The sequence below is a fragment of the Podarcis gaigeae genome (genome assembly GCF_964106915.1).
Source record: "Podarcis gaigeae genome assembly, chromosome: 11".
Lineage (NCBI taxonomy): Eukaryota > Metazoa > Chordata > Lepidosauria > Squamata > Lacertidae > Podarcis > Podarcis gaigeae.
The window spans coordinates 42341899-42369047 of NC_139687.1; the positions used below are offsets into that span (position 1 = coordinate 42341899).

Below are 27149 nucleotides of genomic sequence, written 5' to 3' on the forward strand. Positions count from 1 at the left end.
CCATATTATGGACGCTCAACTAGGACTAAACTCCATTTAATTCATTTGGATTTACAGTACTTTTAGGATTGTAAGTGTTGGACTGCAGACATGGGCACTTAACATTTCTCTCTTTTTTTCATTCTTTTACTTTTGCCAGGTTTTTTCCCCTTTCAGTTTTTAAAAGCTCCCCTCCCACACAACACATAAGCTCAAATATTAAATAACATTGGCACATTTCAAGTAATGTCTGTTGAACTCAATGGGCAGAACTTGCTTAATACTGGGATTGGAGTGCCTTCTTGAATTCTTCAAATGCAGGAGTACTGTATTGCAACACCAGAGACTTACACTGTCACTAAGACCTTGTGTTCTCATCTTTTGTTAGGTGGCTCCTGATCACGTACTTCCTGCTCCAGAAGAAATCTACGTGTATAGTCCATTAGGAACGGCTTACAAAATAGATGGCTGTACGGATGGTTACGGCAAAAACTCAAGCATAGTAACTATGTATGTGAAATGCTTTCCAAGCATGGTAGATATGAAGTACATTATTCGTCACAAATTCATAATATGTAGAAAAAGCTTCTGCAATCAGTTTTAGTTTCTCATATTTTTACGTGTGCATGTTTTCGTCCCTCAGATTTATGATCTGGAATACAATGATGGGTACATCTATATTAAGTATTCCCTGGGGAATAAAACAGGTAAGGCAACTTACAGGTGTGTCAAGGTCAATCTTAATGCAGCAGTGTGTGGGTGTAATTTAATTTGCACCAATGTCACAATTTGCTAATGCTTTCTCTTTTTTTTCATTTTAAAAAACAGGCTGGATTTACCTCTGGAATAGTTATTATTTTGTTAATGGGAGTATTGACACTTTACTGTTGCTACAGAGTTGTGAAATCGAGGACAATGATACGTAAGTATGAGTTTCAGTTGTATTTATTTGTGTGATTGTGGTGTTCTGCTACAGGGACTTATTTCCACATTGACTTTTGCAGTGTAGGCAGTGGGACGTGTTCTATAGCACATGCTCAGTTCTCATGATGCACCCCGATCCTAGAGCAATTTCACCTAGGTGTGTATACCTGAAAGTGTGCATTAAAACACCCAATTCCATTGTGGCTGTACATAGCCAGGGAATACTGCTCACTGCTTCTAGTGCTCTTTCAATAAGGAAAACATTCCTGATATCCTGGAGTAGCTCTTAAACAGGCCTGGCATTGGCACATGACCCTCTTGGGCAGCTGCTGGCTTCTCAGCAGGGCCCACCATCAATGCACTAGAACCTGCCCTTGGTATCTTCTCTGGGAGCCACCATCTTAATGTATTGCTGCGCCCAGGAGTTGAGGACATTACAATACTTGTACTTACAGGACCGCCTCTCCTGGTATGTCCCGCAGAGGACCCTAAGATCATTGAATAATAATAGCTTAAAGGTCCCGGTCCCTAAGGAAGCCAACTATCCTCCAACAGGGCCAGGGCTTTTTCAGTGACGGCTCCGACCTGGTGGAATGCTCTGTCCCACGAGACTAGGGCCCTGCAGGACTTGATCTCCTTCCGCAGGGCCTGTAAGATCCTTTTCCGCCTGGCCTTCAGTTTGAATTAGCCGGATCCTCTATTCCCTTTTCCCTTTCCTCTTCTATGAAGAAACCCTTTCTGAGATCCCACATTTAAATTCTTCCCCGGTCTCCTTGCTGGTCCTAGTAGGACCAACTTGGCCAGTTAGCTCTGGTGATCATTTGATGTCTACTAACTGGGGTTTTTTTCCTCCCCAAAATGACCCCTGAATTTTTGAATTTTATTGATATTGATGCTGCATTTTATGTTGTATTTTATGCTGTTTTTAAGTTGCATTTTAATCAATGTTTTATATTTGCTGTTAGCCTCCCTGAGCCCCGTTTTTAAACCAGGAAGGGCGGGGTATTTTATATATATATATATATATATATATATATATATATATATATAGTGACCCTAAGCTGTTCCTGCCTGTTGTAGGATGGGTTCCATCAGACAGAGATTACCGAGAACTCCTTTTCATCAGGAGCAGTTCAAGCTGAATCTGCTTGATAATGGAACACTTGCTCTGTGCAATGCCACTTTGTTCTGAAAGCAAGCTATTAACCTTTTGCTATAAATGGCAATGAATAAGGGCTACTGTACGTGGGTAGGCTGTGTGGCAGGGACGTAGGAGTCCAATGCAACAGTGAGGAACCTTTGGTGCTCTAGGTGTTGCTGGACTCCAATTCCCATCAACACCAGCCAGCATTGTCAATAATAATAATAATAATAATAATAATTTGTACCCCGCCCATCTGGCTGGGTTCCCCCAGCCACTCTTGGTGGCTTCCATAGAAACCAAAAATACAGTAAAATATCACACATTAAAAACTTCCCTGAACAGGGCTGCCTTAAGATGTCTTCTGAATGTCAGGTAGTTATTTATCGCTTTGACATCTGATGGGAGGGCGTTCCAGAGGGTGGGTGCCACTACCGAGAAGGCCCTCTGCCTGGTTCCCTGTAGCTTTGCTTCTCGCAATGAGGGAACCGCCAGAAGGCCCTCGGTGCTGGACCTCAGCGTCAGGGCAGAACGATGGGGGAGGAGACGCTCCTTCAGGTATACTGGACCGAGGCCCTTTAGGGTTTTAAAGGTCAACACCAGCACTTTGAATTGTGCTCGGAAACGTACTGGGAGCCAATGTAGGTCTTTCAAGACCAGTGTTATGTGGTCTCGGCGGCCACCCCCAGGCTAGGGTTGATGGGAATTGTAGTCCAGCAATGTTTGGAAGCCCACAGGTTCCCCAATTGTGGTTTCGTAGACCTACACAGAGTCACATTTCCTGTAGTGCTGGCCAAAGGATTTTGGTTTCCCTTATCTTGCCACATACTGCAGTGACAGGAAAAGCCACAACTGATCTCACTGTTGTATCTTGCCCCCGTATTTCTGTTAGTTCCTTTGTTACTTTGTAAAGGTATCGCCTCCCTCTTGTGCGTGGGTGCACCGTTTTTACTACAAAAGGATCCCCATTTAGTGAATTAGGGTTGTATCCATGAGTAACTTAGGTCCATTAATTCCAGTACTATGCCTGCTCATCAGTTGGATACAATCCCTGAGTTTGCTATTGATACATAGCTTTAACTTAATGCAATGTTTACTAGGTCTCTGGCTCTTAATAATTATTAACTTAGCAAAAATCTGATTTCATGTTTTTCTGTGCCATTCCTGCAACCTTCACTTGGCAATCCTATGCGCAGTCCACCCAATATCTTAAAATCAAATTTATAAATCCCAACTGTACACAAGGTTCAGTTCAGTGCTGTGCCTTTTCTGGACAAAATTCTCCCACCAGAGGAACCAATTAAGAACAATAAACATCTAGTCTGGCATCTATTCTCACCATGGGCAAACAGATGCTTGTGGGAAGCCCTCAAACTGACCATGAGCACAACAGTGCACTGCCCACCTGCGATTTCCAGCAGCTGGTACTGGGAGGGACATTACTCATCTCCCTTGTTTTTAGAAGGCAAGTGAAAACATGCCTTCTAATACATCAGCAACCCTTCTTCTGTTTGCTGCTTGGTCGTTGCTTTAAATGCTATAATTTTATTTTAGATATTTTTGTTGCTATTTTAAAAACGTAAGCTACCTTTATTTTTGCAAATAACTTTAAAAGCAGTAGGCTTTTATTTCACTTTGTTAGGATGTTCAGCATCATTTGTTGAGAATCTGTGATATCTTAATGTTTAGGAATCTTCAGAATGCAAAGTATGTGTAAGCAGTAATGATGAGATTATTGAATTCTAGTATTAACTCTATGCTTGATGTGTTTCCCCCAGCTTTAATAGATACCTCAACTTGGGAATTCCCAGATGTTTGCAAGTATTACTTTGGATCATTCGGTCAATGGTCTAGCCTTTTGTTTTCGTTGGTATCCCTTATTGGAGCCATGGTGGTTTACTGGGTCCTCATGTCCAATTTCCTTTACAACACGGGGATATTTATTTATAGTAAGTGTGAACTTTTCTTTTAATTCCTTGCAGCTGGGCCTTGGTTTTTCCTCTTCAACATTGTACATTGTGGTGCCCTGGAACTAATTTAAATGTTATGAAAACATGCAGGTCCTTATATTTTTTGGCCATCTTTTGAGATCTGAGCATCATTCTCATGTGACCTCCCCCCACCTAGTGCTCTCCAGATGTTTTGGGTTATAGACTGACTTGGGTTACACTCCAAAACATCTGAAGGGCAGCAGTTTGGGGAGGCTGTTCAATGTTAACATTTTAATTTAACTATATCTTACATATATGCATTTATATACATCTTAAATATGTTTCCATACTATCTCAGATGCATCATAGGAGTATATTTTAGAAGGCTGTTTAAATTGGTTTGGCGTTTGCACTAATCCTAAACATGTAAGCAAGTCTTAATTTGCCTTTTAGTAAATCAGAGTAGGCATAATTGGCCTATGTTTTAAAGTGGGCCACAGTCTTTCTTCATTGCAGCAACAGCAGGTGTTTTAAGCTATTTATCCAGCAGATGGCAATGTAGTTCACTAAGAAAAGTTAGAGAAAGCTAAGATGCAGAATCACAGGGCTTTCTTTAAAAAATCCTCCTTGGACTCTTGTAAGTATCTTTAAATAGATTACGCTGTTGTTGTTTTTTTAAAAGTTCTTGCTACCTAATGATTGCAGGGATATACTTGACAAAGTAATGACAAAAACACAAAAGGGTTTGGAACAAGCTTGCAAGTGAGCAAAGGTCTAGACATAACCAGAGCCAGCACTGCAGCGAGATCAGGCTGCTGTCCAGGGCCCACTGATCTAGTGCAAACCTGATAGAAATTCCTTACTGCTTTCCTGAAACTTGGGAGACAAGCAAGGAAGGATGAATTGAGGGTAATGGAACCGAAGCAAATGACATATTCTTACGAGGGAAAGAGGCTCATTGCCTGGACACAATTTTACTCTGCAAAATTTCTGGATCTGGTATTTTCAGAGTTCTTGTAAGCATTAATTCTTTGGCTAGTTTATAATTTAAAAGTTGTATTTGATGTGAGACTTTAATGTGGTATTACAGTATAAGGTTAGGGGAGAAGAGGTGGGGAGAGAGAAGGAGGGGTAGTAAACTTGCTACCGTATTTTTTGCTCTATAGGATGCACCCAACCATAAGACGCACCTAGTTTTAGAGGGGGAGAACAAGGAAAAAAATTTCCCTCCCTCTCTGCGCAGCGTCCCTTGAGCTAAGCGGCAGGAGAAGCGGAGCCCCTTCCATTTCTCCTCCTGCTTCACTGAAGGGGCAATGCGCAGAGAGGGAAAGCTGTGCAGAGCCTCTCCAGCGAAGCGAAGCCAGGAGAACAAGAGGGATCGGTGTGCACCCATCCCTCTTGCTCTCCTGGCTTCAGCGAAAGTGACGCGAAGCCTCCGGAGTGCAGCGGGAGCTCCCACTGCGCTCCGGAGGCTTCAGGCAGCTATCCCTGAAGCCAGGAGAGGAAGGGAGTCGGTGTGCTGCGCTCTGGAGGCTTCACGTTGCTTTCCCTGAAGCCATGGAGCCTGCATTTGCTCCATTAAGATGTACACACATTTCCCCTTAATTTTTGGAGGGGGGAAAGTGTGTCTTATGGAGCGAAAATACGGTAGTTTCCATTGGCATTGAGAGAGGTTGGGGAGTCCCAGGGCATGGCTGGTTGCCTTCAGTGGACTGCAGTGAGTTTTGTTTGCTTTTCATCACTCCACCCCACTGGCTTGCAATCCCAGGTCTAACCTGGGTGCCCTTTTTCCTGACCTGGAAGCTCCCTCTCCCAATTATTTCGTTGTGCTTACACAGAAGCAAGGGGGAATTGCTGTGCATGTGGACCTCTCACTTCATATGTCCAAGGGCATTGTAAACAAGGTCCAGTGGTGGTGGTGGTGGTGAACATTGGCACAAATTCAGTGTTGTAGATCAGGGATGGGGAACCCGGTGCCCTCCAGATGTTGTTGAATTGATTGGGCTTGATGGGAGTTGGGAGTTTAACAACATCTGGAGGAGTAGAACAGAACTGTGGGAAGGTTGTGTTTTTTTTTTGTTAAAACCTAAAACGACACTGCAGCTTCAGAAATAGTAGTCCTCTGCATGTTGCTTTCAGCATGCATCCTGTTTGTTCCAAAATACACCTCGGAAGAAACTAGCTGCAGGGCTGAGATGTTCCTAAGTTGTTTGTCTTCCTTCCCCTCTTTAGATTATGCTCATCATATTAATGTAACGGATATTGTTCCTGGCACAAATGGGAGCACTAAAGGTAAGTTTCCAATCCCCCTTCCCTAATTCTCTCTCTCTCTCTCTCTTTCAATAAATAGTATTTATACTGACATTCAAAGCATCTTTCAATATTTAAAAAACATTATTTTAGAATATAAAGTAATGAAAGCAAACTGCTTCAAAGTGATAGATAAAATACAATAAAATACTTTTAGAATCAGAGGGATGCATCTCCAAGAGATTTTATGCAGTAGTTAGGTCTATCCTGAATGACTAACATTCACCAAAAATAAAATTGGCTGAATATAGTAAAATATTGCAGAAGTTTCTTTACCAGGCTTATTTAAAAACCACATTAATAACAATCCTGATTGCAAATAGTAACTTCCAAAAACATAATTTATAAGGTTCTGTGTTTGCATCAAAACCTGTGTGAAAAATAATAATCAGTTTGTCACTCCCTTCCCCCTCAATCCAGAAAAGAGTTTCATGTCAATTACTGCAGTACTGTCAACTTTCTCTCAAAACAGTAACTATTATGCAGACAATGGAGAGCAAACAGACTTGCAAAAATAACGCTGATGACTCGCTCGTGTCCATTGGCTTTTCTGAAACATGACCAACTGCTTTGTGCTTAAGGGCATTGTAACCGGCTTGGCATGCAGCCAGTGTGGGATGAAAAGATTTGCTCTAGGAAAATTCCACAGAATACTTAGTTAGACCATGCTCTGCACATAAATCACAGCTGTTTACTAATGACAGCTGCTTGCCTCAGACCCCAGAAATGGTAATCTTGTACTTCACAGATCACTGACTAAGGTCACATGACAATAGCAAGTTAGAGTGCTTTAACCTGAATCTGAATCAATCACATCTAAAGTGGGTGGGGACAGATTGAATGAATAAAAGGAATGTGCAGGTGAGCCGTACTGAAAATCCCTCCTTGCTGTTTACTTCTCTATTGTTGGCATCCTTCTGTTTAAAGAGAGGGGTGTGCCTCTGGGGGAGAAGTCAAACCGCTGCATTAGCAGCACTGATGTGACCTCCCTGGGCATAGCCTCACATAAAGCACAACCTGTTCAGGGTGTCTGTTGGGCCAGCATCTTAATTAAAAAAAGGCCCTTAAACTGTGTGTTGGCTGCTTTGTTTGGCATGTTCTCATGTCAGCAACCCATAGTCCAGGAAGAAATTACACTGACATGTGAACGCTGTATACCAATAGTTGCCAACTTTTTTTGGGTCCAGGGGCACATGTGGAATTTTGAGAAAGGCTGATGTCAGGGGTGTAGCTTAATGCAGTGGCATGTGGTCAGTGGGCTAGGGGGACCAGGCTATTTCCCTAAATGTTCCTGGTAAATTAGAGCAGGGGTCAGCAAGCTTTTTCAGCAGGGGGCTGGTCCACTGTCCCTCAGGCCTTGTAGGGGGCTGGACTATATTTTGAAATAAAAATAAAAATGAACAAATTCCTATGCCCCACAAATAACCCAGAGATGCATTTTAAATAAAAGCACACATTCTACTCATGTAAAAACACGCTGCTTCCCGGACCGTCTGCGGGCTGGATTTAGAAGGCGTTGGGCCAGATCCGGCCCCTGGGTCTTAGTTTGCCTACCCATGAATCAAAGTATTAAAGCCTCATTCTCAAAGCCCAGGTAGCTTCTGCTGGCTTAGGGAGGCAGATGCGATGCTCACGTGCTCAACTTTGGAATATCGCAATGTCACACATGTGACGTCGCCCCACCCCAATTGCCATCTCAAGTTAGCACCTCTGGCCCTAACTGTTCCCTTATGAAAAAAATCACTGCATGCCACTGGTTTAATGCAAAATGGCTGCCCACTGCAGAAGAGCACACTTTCCTCTTGTCTTCTTAAGAGAAGCAAATTCCATAGATATTCCTTATATTGTTTTCTGCAAAGGGTTGTGGGTGAGTGTGAAGAGACAACATACAGGTATTCAGCAGCCAAAACAGCCATCTGTTCCCCTAAATTACGGATGTGGAATCTGACTCTCTAAATCTTGTTGGACTGAAGTTCCCATCAGCCCCAGGTAGCATAACCAGTGGTCTGGGATGATGGGAACTGCAGTCCCAAGATCTGGAGAGCCACTGGCTGCCTTAAATGGAGAACCCAAGTGTGTTGTTCTATTTGTCCCTAAGTCACACCACAGTAGGCATCTTACTCATTTTGATGTTTAGGCTCTGGTTTCCCCTCCTTGTTATGCTTTCCTTGAAGTAAACCACTGCTTGTTTCCCTTTTGGTTCTACAGTAATCTGCCCAGGTGATGCAGGCAAGGAAGTACCAGGAAACAGAACCTGGATGCTTTCTTCTACCGATGATTCAGGATTTGAGGAATTTGAACGGCTATGGAGCAAATCGAAAACGGTCCCTCTTTACTTGGGCATCCTTGTTCTGCTATTGAATTTCAAGTCTCCCTCTTTCTTTGCCAAATTCAATGTCTTAGGTAGGCCATGATTTAACTGGAGAATGTACAGTATGTGTTGGGGCAGAATGCCTCACAGTTACCACAAGACCTGAAATGTTTCCCCATTGAATATCCACTGTTTTCACTTAATCGGTTAGTCAATATTGCATCATTTTCCCTGAACTCAGGGCCAGACTACACTTTACACAACAGATCTGTGATCAGAGCTCTCCCAATGTCTTTTGTAAAGCTTAAAACGTGGGTGGGCAGTCTTTTTTCTGTTGAGGGCTGCTTTCTGTCAGGGATTGCATACTCATGGTGGGCAAGACTGAAGCCAGCAGTGGGCGGAGCCAGTGCCAAAAGAAGGCGGAGTCACTCTTTCTCTTCGACCTGCCCTGCTAAATAGGCTGTTGGAAGAGGGGCACATCACTCTTCCAGTACCTTTTTAATGCAAGAAGCTTGTGTTTAAAGGCAACCAATTCTTTTTATTTATCCTTTGCTCTTCAGGAAATTCATTTCCCAGAACTTCAGGGTTTATAAATTTCATTCAGGAATTCTGTTATTTTCTCTCCCTCTTTCCCCCACCCTTTTACAAATTTCTTAGATTTAGAGCAGCCAATAATAATAATAATTTATTTATACCCCGCCCATCTGGCTGGGCTTCCCCAGCCACTCTGGGCAGCTTCCAACAAAATATTAAAATACAGTAATGCATCAAACATTAAAAGCTTCCTTAAACAGGGCTGCCTTTAGATGTCTTCTAAAAGTCTGGTAGCTGTTGTTCTCTTTGACATCAAGTAAACATGCATTAACATGATTTTCTGACCCCCTCTCCATGTGTTCTCTTGTTCAAACCTGGCTGAATAAGATGCAAAATAATTTTATCTCGGTTGCATTAATCTCAAAGCTGATTTGCAAGTGAAAAACAAAACACAGAAAAGGGCAAGTGGAGAGGGAAGGATCAGAGGCAGGGGAGCTCTTTTGGGTTGGTCCAAGCTAGAGATCGAAAAACAACACTTCTGCTCCTACTTAATTTAAATGTATCTGAGTGACTTGTGGTTTCCTCCCTTCCCTTATTGCAGGTACCGTTTCAGTCATTTACCTAGTTATCCTCGTTACTGTGAAAGCTGCTCTCTTGGGATTCCATTTAGAATTTGACTGGTTTAAATCAACCACATATTTTGTACCAGGTAAACTTTTTTTAATATATAAAACAGCCATCAGTATTGACTTTAAAACACTCCATTTTAATCATTTGATAAGATGAAAGTGGTTTCGAATGTATTCTTCAGCCCCTGTATATAATTCCTTTTGAATTGGTTACCAGTACAGTGCAGGCTACTATATCACTTTTGGAATTAATTGCAACAAACGTAGATTGAGTTGGAACAACAGGGTGTAGGTGACCATTTATGCACTGGTCATTTGCAATTTATAAGAGCCATTAACCAAGGAGCAAAATGCTCAAGCATGTCATGTAGTTTAAATATTTTAAATGAGGCCTTTAAAGAAAATGGGGATGCTTGGAGTGTTGTTGGACTCCAACTCCCAACACTCAGGCCCTTGGCCATAGTGGCTGGAGCTGATGGGAATTGGGAGTGCAGCAGTAGCTAGGGGACCACAGCTTCCCCATCCCTGATTATAATTTATTGGACCCAATATCATCTCAATAATAACAGTAGTACTTAAGAAAAGAAATAACCCCTTTTTTTTGCTCCATAAGACACACTTTTCCCCTCCTAAAAGTAAGGGAAAATGTGTGTGCGTCTTATGGAGAGAAAGCAGGTGGGAGGCTCTGCTCAGCGCTCCCTTTAAAGAGCCGCGCCTAACGTTTGTGTGGCTCTTGGGGGCTTTTCCGCGAGGTGGGAGAAGGGACTGACAGGCTGCCCTCTGTCCCTTCCCACACCTCCCAGAAAAGCCAGCAAGAGCCGCTGCCAGGCTCTGCTCAGCACTCCCTTGTAAGAGCTCCCTTTCGTCGCTCCTCCCGCTTTGCTGGGAAGCCAGCAGAACAAGAGGCGCTGTGCAGCTATCGCTCTTGCTCTGCTGGCTTCAACGAGAGCTGTGCAGTTTGCTCTGCTGGCTTCTCAGTGAAGCTGGAGGAGTGACGGAAGGGTTTAAAGCAAGGAAAGCGAGAGCCGCTTACATGCTCTGCGCAGAATAGGTGCGTCTTATGGTCAGGTGCGTCTTATGGAGCGAAAAATATGGTACATCAGTACCTAGTGCAATTCTTGCTGCATAATCCTTACAACAAGCCTGCCAGGAGGGCTGATATGATCACCCTCTATTACAGGTGCAACAATTTTAGTGTAAGCAATTGAGGTTTGACTAAGGCCACAAAGCAAGTTTCATGACTGAACTGATTTACCCTCCCACCATCAAGTGCTCTTTCATTTATGCTCTTAAGCACTTTGCTAGCACCAGCCCTGCAAACATCAGGCCACCAGAACTCCCCCACACACCAGGGTCTCTTCTGCTTTGCTCTCACACCTGCATCCGTATATGGCTTTTCCTCTCCTTCAGCTTCTCAGTTCTGCCAAAGAGATGGAGGGGAGAGGAATTGACTACTGTATTTGAATGGGTAGAGAATTCCTTTCCTCATTTGACACAGTCTCAATTCAGGAAGGGCATCAGGTGGAACAAGGGCTGTCCTCTCCCCTCTTTTCTGTGATCAGGCCTCTAGCTGTGTGGGATCAACTAGCCCTATTAACCTTCTTGCCCATAGTGATGCCTAGGAGGATCAGTGTGGGGAGGAAGGAGAAGAGCTCCATCCAAGACTTGGCAACACTTTCAGGGTCTCCCCCATGCAGCTGAATCTACTCGGATGTGGGGAAAAGGTTGCATAAGAAGCACACCCAGGTCTGACCATTCCAGAGTGATTTCAGCACTGCATGAAGGTTGGGTTTTCTGGCCAGAGGCTGTGGGTGGGTTGACTTTTCCAGCTTGCTAGCACCTGGAGCTTGCATTGGCACTAGTCAAAATGCTCTTGAGGCCATTAGCCTCTTTTTCTTCCTCCAGAAGGCTTGTAATGAGGCATCAGGGACCTTCACTAGGAGTCTCATTCTGCTGCCAAAAAAGAGCTCTGAAGAACTTGCTTTCTTCATGTGGTGTCTGATTAGAATTAGGTACCCTTTTCGCCTGGGGAATCATTATGTCAGTTGCTAACATTTAATTAATTCTTGCTAGGGGCAGTAGAAAAACCCTTTCTGCCCACTCCCCAGTGAATTTCAGAGGGGTTCAGCCCCACCCTACCCTGGTAATACATTTGCTTTAGAGAACAGTTCAGCTGTTCTCCAAGTCACAATAGATCAGTCATCATAAACCCAAAGAGAACTTCTGGCGACTGTTCCCAACACAGCTTTCCTCCACAGAAAAACACATGTGGAAAATATTGTACAGTGGTACCTCTGGTTACATACTTAATTGGTTCTGGAGGTCTGTTCTTAACCTGAAACTGTTCTTAACCTGAGACACCACTTTAGCTAATGGGGCCTCCTGCTGCCGCCGCGCCGCCAGAGCACGATTTCTGTTCTCATCCTGAAGCAAAGTTCTTAACCCGAGGTACTATTTCTGGGTTAGCGGAGTCTGTAACCTGAAGCGTCTGTAACCTGAAGCGTATGTAACCCGAGGTACTACTGTATAAGTAGTCCATGTTCATGTTCTAGTGAATGGAACTAATTCCATTCCAACATCGTCTTCCCGCAAATGCCATTGTCATCAGTTTGTTTATCTGTAAAACTTGCATCCTGTACTTCTGTCAGAAAACCCCAGAACACCTGCTGCAAATACATACATAAAGCACAACAATAATAAAGCATCACATAGGTTGTCCTTTCACTACAGAGGCTAATATTGCCGTCTTAAAAGCCTGCACAAAAAGCTGGTCTTCAGGGAGCGCCAAAACACAGTGAAGGGAAGGGCCATAGCTCAGTGAGAGAGAGCATCTGCTTTGAATGCAGAAGGTCCCTGGTTGAGTCCATGGCATTTCCAGGTAGGGATAGGAATGTCCCCTATCTGAAACCGTGGAAAGCTGCTGCTAGTTAGTGTAGACCAGGCTTCCTCAACCTTGGTCCTCCAGATATTTTGAGACTACAATTCCCAGCATCCCTGACCGCTGGTCCTCCTAGCTAGGGATCGTGGGAATTGTAGGCCAAAAAAACATCTGGAGGGCCGAGGTTGAGGAAGCCTAGACATTACTAAACTACATGGACCAGTCATCTGCCTTGGTTTGAGGAAGCTGATGCCCTTGTAGTCTTCAGAGGAAGGGCATACCACAAATGGGGTGATCTTGCTAAGAAGGCTATCTGATGGGCAGTTGATCTTGAAATTTCACTTGAGGAACTAAGGAACATAAGGAACTACCAGCAGGATATCAAGTCATGGGTTAGATTATGTGTTTGGTTGAGGGGGGTGCATTTCTATAGATTTGAGGGGTGTCCCCCCCTTACAGTTAGCAGTATTTTATGAGGTAAATAGCAGAGTTCCTCTAGGGAAGGAAGGAAAAGAGCTATGTTAAATTGAAAGGTATTACAGGAAGAACGGGACGCAGGTGGCGCTATGGGTTAAAGCCTCAGTGCCTAGGACTTGCCGATTGAAAGGTCGGCGGTTCGAATCCCTGCGGCGGGGTGCGCTCCCGCTGCTCGGTCCCAGCGCCTGCCAACCTAGCAGTTCGAAAGCACCTCTGGGTGCAAGTAGATAAATAGGGACCGCTTACCAGCGGGAAGGTAAACGGCGTTTCCGTGTGCGGCTCTGGCTCGCCAGAGCAGCGATGTCACGCTGGCCACGTGACCCGGAAGTGTCTCCGGACAGCGCTGGCCCCTGGCCTCTTAAGTGAGATGGGCGCACAACCCCAGAGTCTGTCAAGACTGGCCCGTACGGGCAGGGGTACCTTTACCTTTTACCTATTACAGGAAGAAATGTTTTAAACTGGGCCACTCGGGGAAACCAGCCTGTAGGTGCGGCTGGCTGTGAGCAAGGAGAGTTTCTTTCTCATCTTCTTAAGTGTGTGCCTCACACAAAACACCACATGAAATCTAGTCTCGAGATAGAAAACTGTATCTATCCATCAGCTATCTCCTCCTCCTACCTGTTTGTAGTTATTCAATAATTTAGATTTTTGTCCTGTTCTTCTACCAAGGAACTCAGGGTGGCATATATGGTTCCCCTAACCCTAACCCCCCCATGCCTTTTTATCCTCAAAACAAACCTTCAAGGTAGGTTAGTCTGACAGATGATGACTGGCCCACGCTCACCTGGTAGGCTTCATGGCTGAGTGGGAATTTGAAGTTTTTTCCTCTGGTCCTATAATCCACTACTCTGCCCAATCTAGTCAGTATACTACGCTGGGTCTCTCAGCTGGCTTGCCCCATAACAACGTTGGCAGGAAGTGGATAGGAGAAAAGCCCTTTTCCCCTTCAACCCACTCTGTGATGGGACGGAATACGTGAGGGAAATAATTCTCTTATATTCCCAGGTTAATTTCTCTTATCTATCTCACACATATACATTATTATTAACTATTTCAGTGTTCTAAAGAGGGTTGAAATTAGTATATGAACATGTTCCACAAGTTATTTTTCTGGAGTCCTCCCACTCAGTTTACTTGGAGAGTGAGCCAGGACAGAAGCAGACTAGCCCAACTCCCTGAAGGCCACAGGGCTGCAGCTGTTGCGGAGAGAGAGGAAGCACTGCATGCCTTTGTTCTATTATGTATAAACTTTAGCGCAGTTAAAATACTATTTAACAAATGCCTTCTCTAATCTACTTTCAGTATTCTTGTTTCCCGCCTTTCTCTCTTGTGTGTCTCTCTCAGTATAGGAAGGAATGCTAAGGGGCTGTCTTCATGGAGGCAGTTGCCCCATGGTGGCCAATTCAGAGGCAACCGTGTGCACATAGCAAGGTTAAATATATGACATTTATTATCCCACCAATACAACCCCCTCCTTTTTGTGGTTTCAGTTGATAGGGAGGCAGCGTTGAAATGCAAGAAAGCTGGCTTGTGCCGTTGTCTGTCACAATCGTTGTCTGTTAGGCTTGCACTTGCAAGAGCTGATGTAATTTAGTGACCACATAATGTGATCTCCCAGCTCAAATGCTATGAACTCGCTAAGCAACTTGCTCTCTTTCAGCCCCTCCCAGTGAAATGGAAAGTTAAACTTCCAGTTTATGATGAACTGCTTCCCCCCCTTTGCGAAGCTCAGGGTGCAGCATAAATTAACCTGTCAAAAATACTTTCTCCTTTTCAGGAGAAACTTGAAATACCGATTTGTTGAGCTTACCATGTAGAAAAAAGGAGTTACAGTGACCCATTTTTTTTTGTCAGTCATGTTCTGCTTTATAATTTAAGTTGTACAATTTTGTAACATACCACCATTTAGAGAAATAGAGTATTACAAAACTGGGCCAGATTTATTACTGCCCCATATAACGGTGAGTGCCTCAGTTTTAAGTGCTTCAATACAGATGGCAGAACCTAATATGGTTCTGTATTCCTTTTTTTGTATATTTTTTATAGGCGATGGACAAAATTCATAAAACTAAGGTCATTTCTCATTAAAAGCAAAAAGAGTTGCTGCTTGCTATAATGCAAAACATATGTAACTTTGACAAATTTGTAAGGAGTCCACACCGAGATTCCGGATTTGCGGTTTGGAAAATGTTTCTCCCCTCTTCTCCCATCCCCTATAATAGTGTAAATAATGACGCTAAAAAGGTTTCCTAGTCAATGGCTGACCTTTGCGGTAAACATCATTTCCCATCCAAACAATGAAATATGGAGTGATTGAACTTTAGTTTGACAGCAGGGATAGGAAAAACCATTTGCGCTGCTAGAGAGATGCGCACTCCTCTTAGTCCTCTTTGGTAAAGATCCAAATAGAAAATATGCCTCTGGGACAAAACAGATAACAAGAACAGCCGCAGACAAATAGCTTGTGTGGGCCACAGTGGCATACAAACTCCATGGAGATGGTCCAGTTTGTGCCATATGCATATTCATACCTGAGAGAGTTCATTTTACCTGTGACTGCAGTTGCATCGATTTCAGCTTAGCTTGATTTAGCATGCAGCAGAGAGCTGTTCCCTGACAGCCCTCCAGATGTCCTTCGTCAGAAAACACTGCTCAGATTTTGCTGTTTACTGGCACACTTAATCTGTGAATGTTTATAGTCTGCATGGTTATCCAAACAGAGCAGGGTAGTGGGTGGAGGGAAGAGGGCTGGAGAATGATGCGGCTTTGATGAATTGTTTGTGAATTGGAACAGATGTCAAGCCAAGCAAACTGCCTTTTGGTGAATCCAGATTTTTTTTAACTTTAATCAGACCAGTCCTACAAACTTTGCAAGTTCACCCCTGGCATTCTGTTAGATCGTGGGTGGGCAAGGTGGCTCATCTTTCAACATCCATCCCTGAATCTGAAGCAGGCAGGGCAGTTACCCCATGTTTCTACCCATTTTTATGAAACGGAAAGAGCACACTGGACACAATCTGCACAGCCACTAGGCTAGGGCAACAGTAAAAAGAAAAGGGTGGTGGTGGTTAGAATAGTAGTCTTGGTGGCAGATTGGTGCATTATTCTGCATAAATTTCCTAGGTTGTTGTTGTTGTTTTCCAAAATACAGGCATTTTGTCAGTCTTTTAAAAATCGTTTTTCTGGGTTGTTGTTTTTAAAAAAATATTATATTAAACCATTTATTTATTTAAATAACCCTGTAACCCATGGTACATCATTTTCACAATACAAATGTAGGGGGAGAACAATCTTTGTTCATTTCATGAGTAGAAAAATAATGCCTCTTATTTATCCCAGCAGGATCAGTCCACAGAGTCCTATGTGTGTATGGTGGAATCCCACAGCCACCTTGTCCATTGAATAAATGTATACCATTGAGCTGCAAAATCGTCCTCATACTGAGCCATTCTCAAAGCTTGGGATTGTTTAGTTAGTATTTCTGCCAAAATGGTTTGCCAGATGTAATAACACTCCCCCCACCACCTACAAAAACCAAGTCTGCAAAATGGTTGTGGCATTTGTTGAAGGAGCTAGATGAGCACTCCAGCGCCCAACTGGTACAGCAAGGAAACGTTTAGCCACAAAATTACATTTCTGTTACTCAACAGTAAAAAACATAATTTTTAAAAGGTACATAATATGAATTGGGTAGTGAGAAGAAGAAACAAGTTGGTGTTTTTGGCTGTTAAATGAGAAATGGAAAGGTGGCACTCACCAAGAAGTACAAAAAAACCGGGGATTAAGATTATTGATGGTTAAAACATGAAACAGAACTTCTGAACGTTAAAAATCCTTGTTTAAAAATACATGTGCAAGTTGGGTGGGTTTTTTTTTAAAAAAAGTTGATTAATTTGTGGCTGTTCAAATGTTTATAAAGCAGGGGTCAGCAAACTTTTTCAGTGGGGGGCAGTCCACTGCCCCTCAGACCTTGTGGAGTGCTGGACTATATTTGGGGGGCGAGGAATGAACGAATTTCTATGCCCCACAAATAATCCAGAGATGCATTTTAAATAAAAGGACACATTCTACTCATGTAAAAACACGCTGATTCCCGGAATGTCCGCAGACCGGAGTTAGAAGGTGATTGATAAACTTGCCTGTTGGGGAATAGATAGAAGGCTCCTGTGGCTTATCTCCCAACTTCATGTCGGGTCCGTGGCCAGGGTGAGATTATCCCCTGCTAGAGACCTGACTAACCCAGTGCCAGTAAATAAAGGTGTACGCCAGGGTTGTATTTTAGTGCCTCTTCTTTTTAACTTATTTATCAGTGATATGAGGAACCCATTAGCCGTCTCACAAAAATTTATCCATACCCCTCGTATAGCAGATTACCGTTGTCCTTTACTTCTCTACGCAGATGATGCGGTACTACTCTCTTACTCCAGAGTGGGTTTAAGGAGGGCACTAAAGATTTTTGCGACATATTGCCATTCTAATCATCTGTCTATCAACCACACCAAGTCCAAAGTACTGATATTTTCAAGGAGTCGAAAACTTTATTCATGGAAACTGGAGGGCACAAAAATCGAACAAGTACATAAATTTAAATATTTAGGAATTTATTTTCAATATAATTTAGGGTGGAAAGCGCACGTTGAATATCTTCAAAACAAGACAAAAGCCCTATCACACTCCCTCCTCCGTTTTTTCTACTCTGAGGGGGCCTTATTCATCCCTGCGGCCTTGAAAGTGTATAGCATCAAAGTGATGGCCACAATGGCCTATGTTGCACCTTTATGGGCTGCCTTTGCAAACCTCTCACCTTTAGAGTCACTTCAAAGCCAATTCTTACGCCGACTTCTAAAATTACCAACATGCGTAAGTAATGCGGCTATTCGCTTAGAAATGAAGATCCCCTCAGTGGAGTTAGTTATATGGAGGAGAGTTTTGATTTATTGGATATCCCTATGGCATAAACTCCTGAACCACTATCTCATTCAATGCATGTGGCGAGATGACTTCACAAATTTGTGGTCAGGAAAAATCCATGCCAAATTGCTGTCCTATGAGATTTCGCCCATGGAATTGCTCAAACTGGATCTAAATGTGGCAAAAAGGTGTATAAATCAAAGGCTGGATGATGCGGAGCTATTCCAAAATTTCGTAGCTGGTGGTGGAGCCTGCTCGCCGTTAACTTTCGGCATAACCCCTATCTACCGCGCTCCATCCTACTTAACATCGCTTATGGCCGCGTCTCACCGATATGCCTTCATTAGAGCTAGGTTCAATGTCTTTCCAACAAACGTGCTGAGACATAGATTCACTAAGGGCCAAGTCCCTTCAATGTGTGCATGTGAAATGAAAACATCTGAATCTCTACATCATGTTATGTTTATCTGCCCTTTGTACAGTTCAGTCCGTGCTAGTATACTAAACTCCATAATTCAGCCTATGGCTGACAAACCAGTAGACCTACAGCTTGCCTGGGTTCTTCAAGATGTGGATCCTTATATTACCCTACAGGTTGCTAAATTCCCAACAGCCGTCCTCTCGTACAAGAGACGGAATGGAATGTTAGCTGATTATTGATAGTTATAAGAATTTTCTATAATGACATCAGATATCGATTTTAGTGTAGTGCCTAAAATTTTTAATCTAAATCTTAAATTTTTCTTATGAATGGCTAACATCTGTCCTTGTGAGTTGTGAACTGTGTTATACTACTTGTGGTTTGTACGAGTCCGCTGTTTTATTTGATTTGTTTTGTTGTGTTGTGTTTCATGATGGGTGTAAAGCCGAATAAACATTTTGATCGATTGAGAAGGTGATTGGGCCGAATCCTGCCCCCAGGCCTTAGCTTGCCTACCCATGGCTTAAGGTTTAGTAAACCTGTTGACGTCTTTTCTCCGTTGATCAGCATCCCCCTCTCAAAGCTTGCATTGGCTGTCACTAACCACTATGCCTGACACTAATGCAGTCAAATTTCAAATAACAACCATAACCATATTTTTCCAACATGCAAACTGGGTTTTCTTGGGGGAAAGCTATTTCCTTTTGATAGAAGTGCTTTGTTAAAAAAAGAAAAAAGAATTGTGCAGCAACTACATAATAATTTTGTTCCACCCATCCTCCATAGAGACCCTTACACTCAGGGTTAGTGTTTTGCTGTTGCCTATCAATTTCTGAACTTCAAAATTCCCATGCCTGAATTAGTGTCATTTTGCAGGCGGTGGAGTGGGGAGGAATAATATGACGCAGACCATAATGAGCGGTTACAAATCCATTTGGATGATTCTTACTTTTAGGACAGAAAAGTTGAATTTAAAGTAGGCTAAACGAAACGTGTTTTTCCCATGCATGTGTTTGTTGGTAATCAAGAAGGGAAAACTTCCAAGGGCAATTAGGAATACAGTATCCTGGAGACAGATGTGCATTGTATTGTCTTAAGAGGAGCCATCTCCTTACAGTAATAAGTGCCAGGACAGAGCTTTATCGCATTTGTGCAAGGGCAGAGAAACAGCAGGAACTCTGAAAGAAATGACCTCCTGCAGCTGACATCAAAAGCAGCAAGCTAATCCAATATAGAGCACAAATGCTTATTGGAAGGCATTTCTCTGGCTCCTCTCCCATTTGCCAAAACTGATTATATCCCACCCTGAACCCATTTGTTCCATCATGTAGATTGAACGGTGTGTTCAGAGTGGTAAATAGAACAGAGACAGTTAAAGGGAGTTATACTGAATATATGCTTTTTAAAAAATGCTGCCTTGGACCCCCATATTGGAGGAAGAATGTAAGTTAGACATTCTGCTAATAAAAGGAATACAGGCTTTATATTTAATATATACAAGGTGTCAGGTCCATAAGTAATTCCCCATTTCCCGTCACTAATTTCATAGAATCATAGACTTGTAGAGCTGGAAGGGACCACGATCCTTAGATTAAGAGTCTCATGTTGTACGGACTATGCTATCAGTTTGATGTTAATTACCAACACGTTGTTGCAATGTGAGTCGGTGGTATTCAGACGGGGGGGGGGGGTGGATATTAAACACAAAAGTTCCTCCCTCCTCTGCCCAAGATCAGGAATTGACGTTGGTTCAATGCATTCTCTCCTCATTCATGTTCCCTTCATAACATACAGAAGTGTTTCCCAGAGTTTTTGAAAGTAACCCAGGATATCAAATCACTTTTCTCTAGTGGTTTCAATATTCAGAAGGACATGTGAGAAAACATGTGTAGCCAAGGACCATTCTTGATCTCGTGGCACAGGATTAAAGAATTCAGTTTTCTGACATCCTTCAAGCCTTTGTTGCAATTCCTGAAAGAAGTTTTGAACAGTACATTCTAAAAATTAGAACGCTTTCAAGACTTTCTGCCAATACTGCTGCTTCTTTTTTTGTAACATCTGAGCAGTATACCCAATAAAAACAGTCATGTTGGAGCATTGGTATTGCACATGTGCTATACTACACACACACACACACCATTCATAAAATTTTGTGAGACCTGACAATAAGCTTTCAAGTTATATTGAAAAGAAGTGCTTTAATCCCTGCTTCAATAGTTCCTTATTTACTTCCTGCGCTACTGAATTTGGTGTTTCATTTTTCACTATAGATAACTTTATTTTAGATTTTCTCGACAGTCAGAGCAGATTCAGGCCTTGCTCAGATGCAACAACAAAACAAGGTTTATTTTGAGCCTTAAGGATGCATGCTTCCTTCCCTACCCCTAAAATAATTAAAGTACAGACGTACCTTGGAAGTTGAACAGAATCCGTTCTGTTGAACAGAACAGAATGGAAGTCCATTCAACTTCCAAAACGGTCAATGTCCAAGGCGTGGCTTCTGATTGGCTGCAGGACCATCCTGCAGCCAAACGGAAGCTGCGCCGGATGTGTGGCTTCTGAAAATTGTTTGAAAACTGGCACAATCACTTCCGTTTTTTTATCGTTCAGGAGCCAAAACGTTCAAGACGTACAGGCATCTGGCTTCTAAGTTTACACTGTATTCATTTCTGCCAATGAGCTGCATCAGCCCTCAGCAAATGGGTGGTTTGCTCAAATTTGTTAACAAAGCAATTTGTCAAGCTGCTTGTTTGATATGTGTTTGGCTATTACTGTTCCTTTTCCTTTTACCATGCTTCCCCCTTCAAGAGATTATTGAAGTTTCTCCTATATGGCACAGCTGGAGCCTTAAAATTGGCCACAGAACCAGGTCCAGGAATCAGTAAAGTGAGAGAGCAGTGGTACCTATTATAGTGGTGTTGGCAGCCATTTTGTTAATTATAATTTATTTTTGTTTCTCCAGAGTTCAGGACTCTGTTTCCTCAGCTTACAGGGGTGCTGACTCTGGCCTTCTTTATTCATAATTGTGTAATTACACTGCTTAAGAACAACAAGAACCAGGAAAGCAATGTAAGTACAGCACGAGGGATTTGTATCTACATATAATGAACCACTCTTGTCTGAGCTGCTTTTGCATACTAGATATGATGTGCACAGATAAAAGAACTCGCATTCTTGGTCCTTTCCCCAAGATTCTGCCCTGCTCCTTTATGTTGCATTGCTTGTGCGTATCTTAACCGTTGGCTGGGTGAATTGGTGGGGAGGTACATGCAGGAACAACCTGTGCATACAGCAATTGGCTACTGTTGGGGTTAGATCCACATCTGAATCCTGAAGTTAGGAGCCATAAGACAGGGAGTAGCAGCATGCATATTATGTAGGTGAACGGAATGCCTCAAAAGAATTTGAAATGTAGATGGAATGTGTTTTCTTTTCGCATGTTCTCTCGAATAGACAAAATGGCAGCCCCCAGACTGAAATTCATGAACTAAAATGGGTTGCAAACCTTTGCCAGAGTTTAACATGGGTGGCCGACTTATTTTGCTCTGAGGGCTTCTCTTAATTTGTTCATTTGCATGAAACAAAGACATCCTGCATATCCTTTTCCTGGGCATGCTAGATAACTAATCTCCCCTAATGCGTGTGCAGTCTTCTCATTCTGAAATTATCATCCATCAAATCTGGGAAAGTTAGTATCACTTCTAAAGATAAGTTGATATAAACAGCCAAAGAGTTGAAAAAAATCATTAGGAAATGGGGCTTTACTGCGCTGGCCTTTTCCATACTTCAAGCGTATTTGTCATTACAACTCTAAGCTAGCTTGAGGTTGTTATGAAGGCAGCAAAAGATATTAGCTGAGATAAGTGTGGAGCATTTACTGATCAGGCAGGGTTCTTTTTCGCCCGTGATGAAGTATGTTTGGTTTTTATTATTTATATTCTGAGCCAGCACCTGTTCTGATAAGTTAATTATGACTCTGGTTCCATTTGTTTTTGGTAGTGCCCAATTCACTTCCCCGCAAAAAATAGCATGTTGGGGAAATGGCTAGGTTTCTTCTCTTGGACATCTTTGTGTAAGAATTATATTTTTTTAGTTGTATGAAGAAGTACTCAATTGCATGAGTCCCCACCTGAAGTCTTAAGTGGTAAAGTCAGATCACTTATTCTATTGTTTGCAAGAACTAGGCTGTTAGATGTGTCCATCCCACACCCCACACCCCTGGTAACATGTTTAAACCATGTCTTTGACACAGATAAAATCTCTACCATGTTATCCAAGGTCTCATATGGAGGGTTTATTTAGCAAACTGAGCCATAAGATAGCCCTTCTTCATCACCCTTCTCTGTGTGGGGTGAGTGGGGAAAGATTCATCAATATAACAACCAGAAGAGTATCCCGTTAATATGCTGCAGGTTTGATAAAATCAAACCTATTGTGAAAATCATAGTTGTGCTCTGAGGTTGCACTTTTATACAGTTTCATACAAGAGGATTTTATAACAATGATTTTGCTCTGTGCCAGTTTCTATGACATCATAATGCCTCTTGAGGACTGGAACTGGAAAAATGATTGAACTGAGCAACAAAAATAAGCAGGAGTATAGAATGCTTTCCATACGTGGAGAAGCAAAAAACCACTGGGGTCCTTGAACTTAGAAAATGAATGACTAAGAAGGGATTTGATAGAAGCATATAAACCCACAAATAGGTTGAAATGGATAAATAGGGAATGCAAGAGTTTGGTTTTGTTTGTTTTTTCTTTGCTTTGCTTCATACTAGAATTAAAAGGCACCAAATGAGATTTATATGCCGCCAGTTCCAACTTCTCCATGCTTTGACCACACTGGCTCTTCTAACACTTTCATAAACTAATACTAACAATCAAATGACACAGTTCATAATCTGTGACACAGTTCTAATTAAGCTAGTGTGGGACAATGGTGAGAGTTTTGGAATAAGACTAGTGAGACCCAGGTTCAGATCCAGCAATGAAGATTACTGGGTGACCTTGATGAAGCGTTCTGGGTGACTTGGTGTAATCTGCTTCAAAGGGTTGTTTCGAAGATTAAATTAGATAGGAGCATGCCATATATTCTGACTTCTCCTGCCTTCCCTCCATGGAGTTCATAAATATAATAAAACAAGCAAGCAGGCCCAAGCCTGTTTCCTCTGTCTGTTCCTTACATTCTTTCATACTCTTTAGTGATTTTGGCCAAATCCTGGAAGTCGTTGGTTTACATCTAGTCTGTGAAGCTATCCTGGTCAGAGTTTCTGACTGCGTCCACCTCTGAGGAAAACCTGTGTGGCTCTTGCCAATTTCCCTCAGTTGTACTTGTCATGGGGATTACAAACAGTGACTCACAGACCTTTACCAGCAACTTATTTCTTCTCCTCCTCCTCCTTCCTTAATAATATATTCTCCATCTTATATCAAGATGATACCTTCACGCTCCCTCGTCCTGCCAGGCCCAAGAGCCCTGTTTGTGGGTAAGGCATTAGGAGAACGTGTTCCAAAACCACTGCAGGGATTAAGTGGGAATCCTGCGTTTTAAGGCTGCCTATGTATTCTTCACATTTTTATTCTCTTCCCCCTTCCCTTTCTTCCCTTGATTCCATCTCCCAAGGAATGCTTACACAATGTATTGGGCCACAGCCAGCGTTTTATGATGTGTTTGTACAGTTCTTTGCATGGTGGGCTGCTGATCTGTGTCTGGCGTTCTAGACGGTGACACAATACATTGTAATAACAGCAGTCAAGGTCTGGTCACTCGGCAGGTTGACTCCTGTATCCTCCATCAGCCTTGTAATTTTAAACAGTTGCCTGTGGCGAAGAACAACGGCCTCCAGGCAACAAGGCACAGGCGCTCTTGCTTTCTCCACCCTGCCTCACTTTTCCCACCTGCATTTCCTTCTTGTTTCTCCCACTGTTCAGCTGGAAATGCAATGCTTGGGTGGCTTCAAGAGAGGTTTGGACAAATTCATGGAGGATAAGGGCTATCAATGGCCGCTAGCCCCAACGGTGATGCTTTGTCAGAGGCAGTACAGTGGTACCTCTGGTTATGAACTTAATTTGTTCCTGAGGTCTGTTCTTAACCTGAAACCATTCTTAACCTAAGGTACCACTTTAGCTAATGGGGCCTCCTGCTGCCATCGCCATGTGATTTCTGCTCTCATCCTGAGGTAAAGCTCTTAACCCAAGGTACTACTTCTGGGTTAGCGGAGTCTGTAACCTGAAGTGTTCATAACCCGAGGTGTTTGTAAGCCGAGGTACCACTATAATGCTTCTGAGTACCAGTTGCTGGAAACCACAAGAGGGAAGAGTGCTCTTGCACTCAGATCTCGCTTTTGAGGGTTTCCCATAGGCAGCTAAGTGGTCACTGTAAGAACAGGATGCTGGACTAAATAGGTCATTGGCCTGATCTTGTTGTGTTCTTAATGTCAAGAGAGGAAAAGAATGCTCTGGGATTAGATATGTGCAGATTTTATTTTTTTAAAAAATCAATTTCAGTTTATAATGTATATATTTTCATTACTGTTGATCTTATTCATACTTCTTCTTTTTTAAAAAAAATATATGCTTATTTTAGCCTTGACCTTTATTAACTACCGTATTTTTCGCCCCATAGGACACACTGGCCCATAGGACGCACCTAGTTTTTTTGGGGAGTAATAAAGAAAAAAAATATTCCCCCCCCCAGGTGCGGGGCTGGGGCGGGGGAAGCCCGAGCTTCCCCCGACCCCAGCCCCCAGAACAGGCTGCTATCAACTAGCTGTGGGAGAGCCGCGCGACTTCGCACGGCTCTCCCATGGCTAGCGGAGCGCTGCGAGAAGCCCGAAGCTTGGGGCTCTCCGCTAACCGTGGGAGAGCCGCACGACTTCGCTGCGTCTCCCACGGCTAGCAGATAGCTTCCTGAAGCCTGGAGAGTGAGAGGCGTCGGTGCGCACCGACCCCCCTCGCTCTCCAGGCTTCAGCGAAAGCCTGCATTCTCTCCATAGGACGCACACACACATTTCCCCTTCATTTTTGGAGGGGAAAAAGTGCGTCATAGGGCGAAAAATATGGTATTTAATGGGTATTTTAAATGTTTTGTAAATTCTGGTAAAACAAATGTTTTATGACCCATCCTGTTCTTCTGAATTGTTTTTTAGCTAATTTTAATATTGTATTTTTGTATTGTTTTGACCAGCCCATAGTGAAGGGTGGATAAGAAATCCAATGAATAGTAGGAATAATATTTAGTAGAGCTGGTGGTAGGCAATCATACCTCTGAAAATATATTCACTAAGCAGGAAATGTACTGTGATTGTCTTGTCAAGAGTGCAGGCCCATAGCTTCAGCTCTGCGTTCAGAAGGACTGAGGTGTCTCTAGTTAAAGGAACATTGGACAATATCAGGCTAAATGAACTTGGTCTAAGCCCGCTTCACTTACGTCCATAAACATGCTTACATAGTCAGGGCTGCTAACTGAAAAACGTGTCTGAGGGTGAACTTCGACAGAATTTGACAGCTTTTACCAGACACTAACAGACCCTGCTATCTTGTTTGATCTTTTGTTTAGTTTCTAGCCCTCATCATTGCAGAGGTATATTTAAAAACATGTAGGTGATGTTTAAAAAGGCATTTCTGTTTGGGGTTTTGAGGATGTATGCCATCTGTGGCTGTATATGTTTGTTCCTTGCTCACAGCCGCTAGTCAGTTTTTCCTAACTGTATGCCATATTTTTCGCACTAGATTTTGGGAGGGGGAAATAAAGGTAAAAAAATTTATTTTTTTCCCCCGCGCGGGGCTGAGGCGAGCTTCACCCTCCCCAGAACGGGACTCAGAGCCATGCCGAAGCTGCGCGCAGCTTTGGCATCGCTCTGGGAGCTTGCGGGGCTGGGGGAGGAGGAAGCCCTCCGCCAACCTCCAAACCATGTCAGGAGAGAGCGGGAGGGCGCGCTGCGCCTCTCCTGCTGTCCCCCGAGTTTGCGGGGCTGGCGACGGGGAGGAGCAGGCTTCTCCCCCCGCCAACCTTCTAACCAAGTCGGGCGACAGCGGGATGGCGGCGTTCCGCCTCCCCGCTGTCCCCCGAGCTTGTGTGGCTGGCGGTGGGGCTCTCCTGAAGCCTGGAGAGCGAGAGGGGTCAGTGCGCACCAACCCCTCTCGCTTTCCAGGCTTCAGCGAAAGCCTGCATTCGCACCATAGGACGCACACACATTTCCCCTTCATTTTTGGAGGGGAAAAAGTGTGTCCTATAGTGCGAAAAATACGGTACTCCTCTTCCCCATTACTGATCTGCGTTTTCTCTTGCTACTACCCATTGCTACAATAGCAAAATCCACAATAAATGAAGCATTGAATACAGTTGGACTCGACTTCCAATTAAACATGCATAGGATTGTGGCCTCTGTATGTATCCATCTCTATTTGCTGCTATGAGGGTAGTTTTTTAAAAAATTATTAAAATGCACTATTTGACTCCATCCAAAGAGGTTTTTGTGGCAAGATCTGTTTGTGTGGTGGGTGCTTTTAAGTTATTTTGTTTTGTTTCCTGCACAGCAACTCTCTTGTGCTCCTTGTACAACTGGGGAGCTCTCTCTCTCTGTGTTTTAGTGTTAGAAGCAGCTTCCAATAGGTTTAATATAAAAGTACAGACTTTTTTTTTTTTTACTTTCAATACAACTCCTCCCATCATGATTTAATTATTCTGTTAACATTTACCAT

General features: G+C 43.1%; 1 protein-coding gene across 4 annotated transcripts in view; it reads left to right on the plus strand.

The window, feature by feature from the left end:
* The window catches only part of SLC38A9 (solute carrier family 38 member 9), a 47861-nt gene that overhangs the window by 8041 nt on the left and 12671 nt on the right, over positions 1-27149 (plus strand). For all 4 annotated transcript variants that reach the window (XR_014556373.1, XR_014556374.1, XM_083703582.1 and 1 more), the window contains exons 4-11: positions 368-489; positions 623-686; positions 808-901; positions 3823-3993; positions 6208-6267; positions 8494-8688; positions 9732-9839; positions 21409-21515. Coding sequence is in view for 2 of the 4 variants with exons in the window: in XM_083703582.1 (XP_083559708.1) it covers positions 368-489; positions 623-686; positions 808-901; positions 3823-3993; positions 6208-6267; positions 8494-8688; positions 9732-9839; positions 21409-21515 (921 nt within the window). In the remaining 2 variants the exon portion in view is untranslated. The remainder of the gene's footprint in view (positions 1-367; positions 490-622; positions 687-807; positions 902-3822; positions 3994-6207; positions 6268-8493; positions 8689-9731; positions 9840-21408; positions 21516-27149) is intronic.